This window comes from Perognathus longimembris, chromosome 1, assembly GCF_023159225.1.
Source record: "Perognathus longimembris pacificus isolate PPM17 chromosome 1, ASM2315922v1, whole genome shotgun sequence".
Lineage (NCBI taxonomy): Eukaryota > Metazoa > Chordata > Mammalia > Rodentia > Heteromyidae > Perognathus > Perognathus longimembris.
In genome coordinates this window covers 75,523,944-75,535,998 of record NC_063161.1, presented here as the reverse complement: position 1 = coordinate 75,535,998, position 12,055 = coordinate 75,523,944, and the positions used below count along the sequence as shown (strand labels likewise).

At 40.6% G+C, this 12,055-nt stretch overlaps 1 protein-coding gene across 2 annotated transcripts in view; it reads left to right on the top strand.

Moving 5' to 3' along the window:
• Positions 1-9,726, top strand: part of Vkorc1l1 (vitamin K epoxide reductase complex subunit 1 like 1) — a 29,932-nt gene extending 20,206 nt beyond the window's left edge. Inside the window, exons 2-3 of one of the 2 annotated variants that reach the window (XM_048329745.1) lie at positions 4,578-4,687; positions 8,980-9,726. In XM_048329745.1, the coding sequence (XP_048185702.1) occupies positions 4,578-4,687; positions 8,980-9,206 (337 nt within the window). In that variant the 3' untranslated portion in view covers positions 9,207-9,726. The remainder of the gene's footprint in view (positions 1-4,577; positions 4,688-8,979) is intronic. The other variant, XM_048329752.1, reaches the window with a different exon arrangement.
• Positions 9,727-12,055: the final 2,329 nt, after the last annotated feature.

Below are 12,055 nucleotides of genomic sequence, written 5' to 3'. Positions count from 1 at the left end.
TGGCCTGAACATTATTTCTATGACTAATTCCCATGGTTTTGTTTCACCCTCTGGATCAGCATATACATTATATGGTTATCTTTTCCTCTAGACAGTATAACTCATGAACTTAAAATGAAGGCAGTATGGATGGCTTTTGCATATTTGCTCAAAGCTACTTCTCCCATGAGCCCTCTTTGGTTCAAGGGCCTCATCTGCTTTGACGTTGCCTTGACGTTGAATTTTTATCTGAATTTTACTATCATATGGGCTTTTTCAGAGGAATGGGTGAAAAAAATTACAAGAGCAATTTTAATTGTTGAGGCAGCTTTGTATGCCAAGAGATGAAAACAACCACATGCTTATTAGTGGATGAATGCATAACAAATGTGGTATATATACAGTGGCATACTAGTCAGCCTTAAAAAGGAAGTCCTGTCAAGTGCATTCACCAAAGACATCTTATAGCAGATAGAATGGTAGTTACCTTGCCAAGGAAGAGAGTCATTTGCAATACCAGTCTACTTTGCCTATGAGCTAACTTGCTTATAGTATTATATGCAATTTTATCATTAACTGTACTAATTACATTTATAAAAGGAATAATGGATTTTTCTTTCTGGTTGAGAATGCTGGGATGATCATCAGTTTTTGTAACAGTGGGACACAAAGTTAAGAGCACAGCATTGAAACCCAGGAGTCTAGTCACCTAGTTTTGCTTTGGAGACTGGGCTGCTGCAATCCTTGCTGTCCACAAACTTACTGCACACACACACACAGAATTGTGGATGAAAGGAAGGAGCTGGGCAGAATCGAATGGGGTGGTGGATGCATTCTGTATGTGATGGTGTCATTTGCCTAGATATAGACATTTGTCAAAATTATGTAGTTAAGATTTGTGCGTTGGCAGGGTGCCAGTGGCTCACACCTATAGTCCTAGCTACTCAGGAGGCTGAGATCTGAGGATCCCAGTTCAAAGTCAGTCCGGGCAGAAAAATCTGTGGGACTCTTATCTCCAATTAACCTCCAGAAAACTGGAAGTGGCACTGTGGCTGAAGTGGTAGAGTGCTAGCCTTGAGCGGAAGAGCTCAGGGACAGCGCCCAGGCCCAGAGTTCAAGACCCAAGACCAATCAGAGAGAGAAGGAGAGGAGAGGAAAGAGAGACAGACACACACACACACACACACACACACACACACACAGAGAAACAGAGAGAGATATTGGGAAACAGGGCTTGTCTAGGAAGTGCAGATCTCAAAATTTAAACCCTACTACTGCAAAAACAAAACAGAATTAAAAAAAAAACACCCCACCACACACCACACAAAACACCAAAAACAATAAAAAACCCAAAACCCCACCAGGTATGTGTTGATACCTTGTGAAATGAGGCAAGAACATTGCAAGTTCCAGACCAGCCTGGACTCTATTTCTTTATCCTCTTCCACCTTAAAAAGGAACTAAAAGTCACCGTTGATTGGTGTGCAAATAACAGTGAGTGAAAAGGACAGGCGTGGTTGCTGGTCTGGGTGACTCTGCTTGGGAAATTCGTTACAGAGGCCTGTTCACTTCTGTTCACTTCATATGTTTGGGTGGCTCTCTATAATTCTTTAAAGCAGCACTGACCTACCATATTAAAATGTCAAAAGGTAATATTTTGAACTGACAGACAAAGAAACATATTACTTAGAAATGTGCAGGTAAATGGAGTTCACAGAGTAGTGAGAAATATCAAAGTGATTGTCTCTGGGGTCAGAATCAATCACAGGGAAGAGTGGAATAGGGAAATCTGGTTCTCTGTAAGACTTCGGTGTTACTTTGAAAACTTAGTGTGTGTGTAGGTGCACACGTATGCACATATGCGCCAGGTCTGGAACTTGATCAGGGTCTGTCACTAAGCTTTTGCTTAATGCTAGCACTCTGCCACTGGAGACACAGCTCTACTTCTACTTCTGGCTTTTTGATGGTTAATTGGAGATAAGAATCTCATGGACTTTCCTGCCCAGGCTGGCTTTAAACCTGAATCCTCAGATCTCCATCTCCTGTATATCCAGGATTACAAGCATGAGACATCAGCACTGGGAAAATGTGTACTTGCTGATGAAATAATTCTTCATTTTGGGAATTATCACATTGTTTTCAAGGAAAATACCCATGTGATCTTAGAGAATGAACTAGGCAGTTTTTACCCAGTAATTTTGGCAGTATGCCCAATTATTTCTATTGCAGAGGCAGTGACTAAATTTGAACTCCTACTCCACATGAATAAGTCAGGAAATTTGATTGCCTGCAGTCTCTCCCTTATTCACTCTGCTCTGCTGTAGGTTGTCTTTACACCATCACCCGGAGTGACATCATTCCTAAATGCATCCATTGCGATTAGATTAAAATTCCATCTCTTCATCAAGGCCTGCAAACTGGGCCCTTGGATGGTTCAGATGACTGGACTTGAGCCTCTTTCTCCTGATCATGGTGTGTCAGTCCAATGCTGTCTGGTACACTCACAGCTTATTCCTACTGAAGATCTTTGTATTTGCCATTTCTCATGAGACTGATTCCTCACCCTTCAGGATTTCTTTTAAAGTTTAATTGCTAAGAAAGTTCTTCCCTGGCCACTTAGTTACAAGAGCTCTGCCCATTTCTTTCTATGTGAGTCAGCAGGCTTCATGGTAAGGTCTTCAGACCACAAGCACCAGCACCACCGGAATATTGTGGGCAAGGGCTGGTAGAGGAACACAGACTTAAGATTTTCAGAACCCCAATTTTCCTGTATATCAGTGTGGCTCCTCCATCTCTAGAGGCAACTCAGTCATGTGTTTGCCTGCTTACTGCTTCCCTAACTAGACTCCTAAGCGCCACAAGGCGGGGAGCGCTTCCTCTGTTGTGTTCAACACCAGCACCTCAAGTGTACGCATGCTCATAAATATCTGCACACTTTGAAATGTAACTGGAAACCTTCATGGTTCTCTTGGTTGTAACATTATATTATTCTTACTCCAACATCATGATGATGAGATTTCTTTTTACATGTATGATGGTACTAGGGCTTGAACTTGGGGTCTAGGTGTTGTCCTTAGCTTTTTCATGCAAGGTTGGTGCTCTACCACTTGAGCCACACCTCCACTTCTAGCTTTTTGCTGGTTAATTGGAGTTAAAAGTCTCAGAGACTTTCCTGCCCAGGCTAGTTTTGAGCTGTGCTCCTCAGATCTCAGGCCTTCTGAGTAGCTGGGATTGTGGGTATGCGTCACTAGCACCTGGCTCATTTTCTCATGAACTTGAGAATTACTAAACCAGTATAACTAATAAAAATCACTATCCTTATAAGTAAGCAATTTGTCTTCAGAACCAAAGTTTAGATTTTTCTAGAGTGCATTCCTTCTGACTTTTTTTTTTTGGCCAGTCCTGGGCCTTGGACTCAGGGCCTGAGCACCATCCTTGGCTTCTTCCTGCTCAAGGCTAGCACTCTGCCACCTGAGCCACAGTGCCCCTTCTGGCCGTTTTCCATATATGTGGTGCTGGGGAATCGAACCGAGAGCTTCATGTGTAGGAGGCAAGCACTCTTGCCACTAGGCCATATTCCCAGCCCCTCCTTCTGACTTTTGTCATTTAAAAAGCACTGTAATTCAGTTAAAATCTTTCAATAGTTTTTATCCAAAGCAAATGTTGGTTTGATATTTGCATCAAATTTGATTTTCATTCCCCCAGCCCTGGGGCTTGAACTCAGTCCCTGGCTCCTTTTGCTCACAGCTAGCACTCTACCATTTGAGCCACAGTGCCACTTCTGGCCTTTTCTATGTATGTGGTACTGAGGAATCGAACCTAGGGCTTCATGCATGCTAGACAAGCACTCTATTACTAAGCCATATTCCCAGCCCAGTAATCCCTTCTTAAGAGTAAGAAAATAAGATTCTAAAAATCTTAAGTCAAATATGGAATTTGATGGCTAACTTTGAATATTGTTTGGGCATATAATGTGTCAATTTTTTTCCTTTGGAACTAGGTTCTACGGAAGTTCTACATATGTTTTCATGCATAGCTTAGTGAAATTTGCCAGGAAACGACTCAGTCTATATACTTTGAATGAAGGAGCTACTGATGTCGCTTTCAACTGGTCCCAAGGGACCATTTGGCAAAGACTGAGGACATTTTGGTAGTCACGGTTGGAGATGGGAAACAGTGTGAGGAGCAAGTAAGGTAGAGGCCAGGGATATTGCTAAACACGACAGCACACAGAGCCACCCCACCAAAAAGAATGATGTAGTCCAAAAGGTCAGTATACCACTACTAAGAGGCCTTGGCTTCAACTCAGAGGAGTTCATTAGCCATTGCCGATGGTGTTACCTTTTGGAAAAGAGAAGATAAGAGATCAGGCTGCTTAGAGATTCTGATGGGCACATTGGCATGTTTACGCATGTTGTATTAGAAATACAGAAGTCTGGTGACTGGCAGCCCTTTGTGGATAATCACTCTGAACAAAAGATACTTGAGAAGTTTGGCAACTTGGCTTATTTTACAACTGGATAGCATTCTCAACTAATTTTACATTTTAAACGTAGGGAATGTTAAATATAGGGTTACTGGTTTTCCTTATTTTACAGATGGGGTCGAGGATTTGGTCTTTTGGGTTCCATTTTTGGAAAGGATGGTGTATTAAACCAGCCAAACAGTGTCTTTGGACTTATATTTTATATACTGCAGTTATTACTTGGTAAGTATCTATACAGCAATACAAAAATGAATTTGTTATATTCCATTTAGTGTTTTGTGTCTTTGCTCTGAAGTGTCTTTATATCAAATAGAAGCATAAAGCTTGCATCATATTTCTGTGTTATGAAAACATGACTCAACTGAGGGTTTTTATTTTGTTTTTGTATTGTTTTAATGATGCTAACATTGGACTTGCTATCAATCAGTATTTAATCGTGAATAGCAACATTTCATTGCCAGTCCTGTTTTGGAGATTATACTCCAGTCTTTGTACACTTGGCTTCTTACTGTATTGAGGCTATGTAGCCATTTAAAAATATTATGAAGATGATGTTCCTAAATCCACCACTTTAAATGCCTACTGCTTCCACTGCCTGCTGTTTGTTTTTCTTTTGCAGTACTAGGGATCAAATTCAGGCTTCCCATAAGCTAGGAAAGTGCTCCACAACTGAGCTACATCCTCAGCTCTGTCTTCTGCATTTTAAAACCTTCAAATTTATTTTGTGAGATTGCTTACCTTCAGTGTAGTGCTGCCTATTTTCTTTTCTTTTCTTTTTTTGCCAGTCCTGGGGCTTGAACTCAGGGCTTGAGCACTGTCCCTGGCTTCTGTTTGCTCAAGGCTAACACTCTGCCACTTGGGCCACAGCGCCACTTCTGGCCATTTTCTATATATGTGGTGCTCGAACCCAGGGAGGCAAGCACTCTTGCCACTAGGCCATATTCCCAGCTCCAATGTGCTGCCTATTTTCTGTGTTTTGTTTTTGTTGACCTCTAGGTTTCACATTTTCTTTATTCTTTTTTTTTTTTTTTTTTTTTGCCAGTCCTGGGCCTTGGACTCAGGGCCTGAGCACTGTCCCTGGCTTCTTCCCGCTAAGGCTAGCACTCTGCCGCTTGAGCCACAGCACCGCTTCTGGCCGTTTTCTGTATATGTGGTGCTGGGGAATCGAACCTAGGGCCTCGTGTATCCGAGGCAGGCACTCTTGCCACTAGGCCATATCCCCAGCCTTCTTTATTCTTAATAATGCTGTAATGATCGACTTTGTTTAAAGTCCCTTCTTCCCTATCCCTCTGAATTATTCCCACAAAACTCATTTCCAGGCATGGGATTAATGAGTCAGAGCACATAGGAATTTTAGTGGATTCTAACATTGTCTATCTTCATCCAGGCTTCATTTTTTACAAGTGTCTTTGTCAGATTTCTAAGATATTAGTAACTGTTATTTTAACTTTACTATATTTTCTTTATTTTGCCAGATTATTGAGATAATTTATTTTTTCATATTACAGATACTTTAACTCACTTTATCCTTTGTTGGTTTTGTGAATTTTATTGTATAAGATTTTATACTTAAATGCCTTCACTTTTGCTTTTTGCATTGCAACTGTTAATATTTTATCCCATGATTTACAAGTGTTTCTGTGATTTGATTCATTAAAAATATATCTAACTCTTCTGTCTGAAGTTGGTTTGTCATGAGGCAAATTTGTGGACTTTTCTGAATAATCCTATCAAGTCTGCTCAGCTCTGTATATGTTAATTGTTCAGAAATATAAAGATGTGTACATAAGGGTACTCATAGCAGTGGCGTTTAAAATAGCAAAAAATTAGAAGTAGTCCAACATTAGGTAATGACTGAATGTATTGGGGCACTTCCATAGTAGAAAGGACTAAGGTAGGCACTGAGTGAAAAGCAAATTATAGTTAAATAGGCAGAAGGCACATATATGCTTGTATGAATGCATGTAACTGTGTAGACCAGGAGCTGGTGACTAGAGGGGAGGCGAAATTCACTTCTTATTATGTACATTTGTTCTGTTGGAGTTCTAAAGAACCACATAAAGTACATAAAATTATAAGCATAAAATAAAAATGTATTAAAAGTATTTTCTTTTAATAGAAAAGGGCCTAAGGAAAATCTGGTTATTTAGCAGATAGAGTCAGGTTTTTATTTATAAGATTAACTTATTATACGTATTACTTCCATTCATGCTTCCCTGGACATTTTAGAGCTCCGTACATGCTTATGTGATGTCACTGGAGAACATCTGAGCCTCTGTGTCCACTCCCTTCCGTGCTCCACACAGCATGCACATTCCATGTTCTATAATGGTTTGGTGCCATGTGGCCCCATCCCCTGCACTCTAACCCCATGGCCACCTTCTAGTTGTGGAGTTTATGAATACACATAGGAATTGCAATAAGTAATCTTGATTTCTTCCTCTAAATGTGAAAGGCAGATGCTGTATACACTGTTCTACAGCTTGCCAGTTTTTTCTTCTTTTTTTCATGTATCCTAGCTTGATTTTCTTTTTATATCAACATATTAAGTCCCACTAGCCCTTCTGAAGGTATCTAGGTTTAAACACAGGGCTTTGTCTTGCCAGGCAGGCACTCTACAGTTTGAGCCATGCCTCTAGCCTTTTTTGCTCTGATTAATTTTTTAATTTATTGTTATTATAAAAGTGATATACAGAGGCATTGTAGTTAAGTCAGATAAAGAGTATATTTCTTTTTGGACACTGTCACCCTTCCCTCGATCTCTCCCAGTTTTTTCCCGTCCTCACCTACCAGTTGTATAGTTCATTTTCTACATCATGTCTACTGAGTACCACTGCTGCATTTGTTCACCCTTTGTCCCTACATTTCTGCTCTGATTTTTTTTTTTTTGAGATAGGTCTTTGTTTTGTTTTGTTTTTGTTCAGGCCTTCCTGGACCTCTATTCTGTTTTGTTTCCAGACAGAGTGGATGACAGGCACACACCAGGGCTCCTTGTTGTTGGTTGAGATGGTAGGGCCTTGAGTTTAATTCCTACAACTGCCCACAAAAACCTATCTTGGCTAAAATAAAGATGACGGCATTCATATTTTGAAGTTTTAGATATTTAACGTAGGTGAAGCCACAAAATGTTTTCAGTAAAAGACCAACAAGAAAAATAGTGCTAGGGACTGATGGCTGACGCCTGTAATCCTTGCTCCTCAGGAGGCTGAAATCTGAGGATCATGGTTCAAAGCCAGCTCCAGCAGGAAAGTTCATGAAACTCTTATCTCCAATTAACCCCCCAAAATCCACAGTAGAGCCACATTAGAGCTGTGGCTTAAGTAGCAGAGCACCAGCCTTCCGTGAAAAAGCTAAGAGACAGCACACATGCCTTGAGTTCAAGCCCTAGTACTGGCACACATGCCATGTTTGCACTCGTGTACACACATACAACACACACAAATAGAATAGTTCAGGCTTTGTGGGCTACCACACCAGCTCAACTCTGCCTTTCTAGTGTGAAAGTAGCCACAGAGTTGTAAATCAGTGAGAATGACTGAGTTTCAATAAAACTTGACTGACAGAAGCAGATTTGCCATTGTCTGGCACAGATAATTTGCCAGCACCTTAGTCATGCAGAGCATAACTGTGAGGTTCTGATAAGAACTTCAGGTAAGCTAAAACCCTGTCTCAGTAGTTCTGGAAGCATCAGGATGCTCCTTAGTTGATGTCTTTAAGCCTGCTATCGCCTATTCTTATTTTTCCTCTTACTGTTTCTAGCCATTGAAAGTTCCACCTTCTCTTCTGCCCTTGACAATTAGTGCATATATCCTTTATATACTGTTGTTTACAGACAATAACAAAATAACAGTATTGTGAAGCCGAGTCCAGAATTCAGGCATGTTTTTGCCTTGAGAACCCTGGCTATGCACACCTAATTATTGCCTTTTTTCTTGATGAGGCCAACCCAAATATGGCCAACTTGTTGTGTGGTTTCTCATAGTCACCTAGTTGACCACTTTGAAATGCTCCTGTTTGTTTTTTCCTTCCTTTTTTTTTGCAACATGTAGTTATAGTCACATCCCAGTATGTTTTGTTGCTGTTGTTGTTGTTTTTTGATTTTTATCAGTTTGATGTAAAGATGAAAACCAAATCATCCCTTCTCAGCTGGGAAGCCTGTAGTGAAAAGCCTGAGGAGGTGTCACCAGTTCCTTTGCTCACCAGCAATATGCGAATGTGGACTTTACACATCAGCTTCATGGAATAGTTTCTTCTTATATGCATATGCTTAACTGAGGCTAGTTTCTGAAATAAGCAGTATTTTCTGTGGAAATATTGATAAATCAAAAACATTGCAGCTGTGAAACTGGCATCCTGTCTGCAAAGTCAGCCTGCTTAACCTTAACAAAATAGACAGGTAATTTTGTTCTCCAATGTCAGAGTTTGCGATGAGATTAGTATTCCTAAAATGCCCCTTGGAGCCGATGCTTCCTGAGGGGCAGAGCCTGATTGAGCCGTGTCTCTTTTTCCCCCAGGAATGACAGCCAGTGCAGTTGCAGCTCTGATCCTCATGACGTCCTCCATCGTGTCTGTCGTGGGCTCTCTGTACCTGGCCTACATTCTGTACTTTGTGCTGAAGGAGTTTTGCATCATCTGCGTCACCACATATGTGCTGAACTTCATCCTTCTCATCATCAACTACAAACGACTAGTTTACTTGAATGAGGCCTGGAAACGGCAGCTGCAGCCCAAGCAGGACTGACAACCTGAGAACTCTCACTGACAGTCTGAAGTCCCTTTCCATTAAGTTTATTTTACAGCCGTTTTTTTTAATTATTATTATTATTATTCACAACAGACAATTTCCCTAAGAATCTCAAACTGATTTTTTAAAATACTGTAAATTAGAAGGGGCCCCAGCTATTTTCTGTGTCAATCTTCATTTTAAATATGGATACAAAAAAGGATACACCGAGCCAATCAAAGACAAGCTTTAACTTTACTTTGAAGATGTTTCTGAGATAATAAAATATAGCCCTAGACCCCTTTCCTCAATTGTAAGGTGAGCAACCATTGCTAGTAATTCTTTAATGTGTATAAATTCTATTTCAGGTATAACAAATGTGATCATGACATGAAAATATTTTAGAATAGATACTGTATTAAATATTGCTATGTTTACAATATGTACTATGTTTTTAGCCGATGGATTTAAACATGTAGATTGAACTAGAATCCATTCATGTGATATTTGTAAATAAAGGTAGACATATTGGATCCACCCCTGCAGAACTCACTGTACAGTTCAGTTAAAGTGTAGCAGCCCAGCGCTGACGGATGACACAGTGGAAGCTATAGGCCCTGCAGAGCAACTGGGACAAGTCCTGACATCGTGGGTGCAACTCTGACTGCAGAAATGGTAGCATGGTTGGTCCCTTTTTCATATTCCTGCTCAGAAAGGAAGAAACTAAATTTTAACATTCAGGCGAAGTTTGTATAGTCATAAAACTGGATTGTGACCTCACGAGATGAGTCCTGTAATCAGATCTTCAAGTCCAAGGCCTTCCAGACACTTATGGTAAGAAAATGGGAACTTCTTTGGCAAATAACTGGAAATACCAATATGGCATTTTTAGGTAAAGCCTCTTGCAGTAGCTGAGTTTTCAGCCCAGATATTTTTCCTTAATATTGGTGCCAGTCAACCAAACAGTATTCTGTGAATTGACAAGGGTTAGCCCACTCACCCAAGTGGGCTTGCTCTCTCCATAGTGTTTTCCGTTTCGTTTGCACTTAGGGATTGCTGGTAACTTTTAACTTTCACAATCAGATACTGGACTTAGAGACTTTAGTGCTCCATTTGCATAACCGTGAAGGTACTATAAGTAGACGTATCTGGAGGTGAAGTACAGTAATAACTTTCTAATAACTACATAAGTACAGTAAGAAGACATTTAAAGGTAATTTGAATAAACACAAATGGAATCGTGGCTGTATGCTTCCACAGTTAGCATCTCAATGTTAAAAGTGCCTTCTGTCATAAACCTCAAACCAAATATTATGTGTGTTCAACTTGGGCAGAAGTCTTTCCTTTCTTGCCATGAGGTAGAAGCTTTGCGTTCTGCAGGAAGGTTCTATATGGCCGTTCATTACTTAAACTGAGAAGTGGTGGCAATGGTCTTGCTTTCAATTCGATGAATCATTATGTTAAAAAATAGTCTGTTAGGGGCTGGGGATATGGCCTAGTGGCAAGAGTGCTTGCCTCGTATACATGAGGCCCTGGGTTCAATTCCCCAGCACCACATATACAGAAAACGGCCAGAAGTGGCGCTGTGGCTCAAGTGGCAGAGTGCTAGCCTTGAGCAAAAAGAAGCCAGGGACAGTGCTCAGGCCCTGAGTCCAAGCCCCAGAACTGGCCAAAAAAAAAGTCTGTTAGATTGGTAACTTTTGAGAGCTTTATTGCTTTCTTTTTGAAGGAAGGGGCAGGTTCTGCAATGTAAACTAAAAAGTCGACTCGGCAGTTGTTCTGCAGTTAACACCTGTCATTGGCAGTGTAGGTCTTCTGACTGAAGGCAGGTATAAAACCTGAATCATAATAAACTTTTAACGGGTTTTAACCAGTTTCTTAAAAGATAGCTTAATTCAGATTTCTGCAAGGCTTGTTCCCCATGAATGTGAAGATTCCAATGCCTGTCTTTTTTGTGTGTGGTTCCTGTATTCTGAAGTAGTCAAAGACCCCTAGAAAAATCTGGTGGTGGCAGAGGAACCATGCCTGTGTTTGAGGATTTTGAACAGTGGGCAGGTGGCTGGTTCTTTCATAAGCTAGTGTGGAAATGGCTAAATGGCAAAAGACTTCTATGGTGTGCATGACACAGTTGCGAACAAGTTCCTGTGTTCCAAATCCTGACCACTTCCATCACGTTTTGTATTGAACAGCAAGTATTGTTAAAGCTTGTCATCATGTTGCATTCTTGCAAATGTCTTCAACTCTTAGAAACCATGTGAAAGTGTTGCACCAGACTGCCTCTTCAAGTTTTTCCTTTGTTTTCCTTAGCCTTGGGGAAGTCAGCATTTAAGTTGTGTAAAGTTTTTGCCACATTCCTTTTACCCCTTTTCTCACTGAGAGGTGAGGTGATTTGCTGAAAAGCTCATTTCTCAGTGAACAGAAAGCCCTGTTGCACGTTATTTGGTACTTTCTGCCCTGGAAGAATTTAGGCTCCATTCCACTCCTTCTGTCCACCCAGAAGAGAGGGGGAACCCACAGAGGTAAAATTTGAAGGCTGTTATGACTTTTAAACTGGATAAACATTGCAGCATTACTAGCCACCAGTGGTCAAGGACAGGTTAGAAAACAAGTGGTTGGTTTCTACAGTAGCTCTATGCTTTGTGGCTTTCAAGTGGTCTATAACAAACAAAGCCCTTTTTTAAAAAAAAAAAATCACAAGTATTTGAAGAGCAGGAGAAGCTGTAACCCAGGGCCCGGTGGTCTAGAGGTCTTTTGCAGCTAGTTGCTGTCAGTGGGAGTAAACTTCTGAAATAACTCAGGTTTAATTAGCTGCGTGCCAGGAATTACTTTTACTTGAGATATAGATATATATATAGATATGGACATAT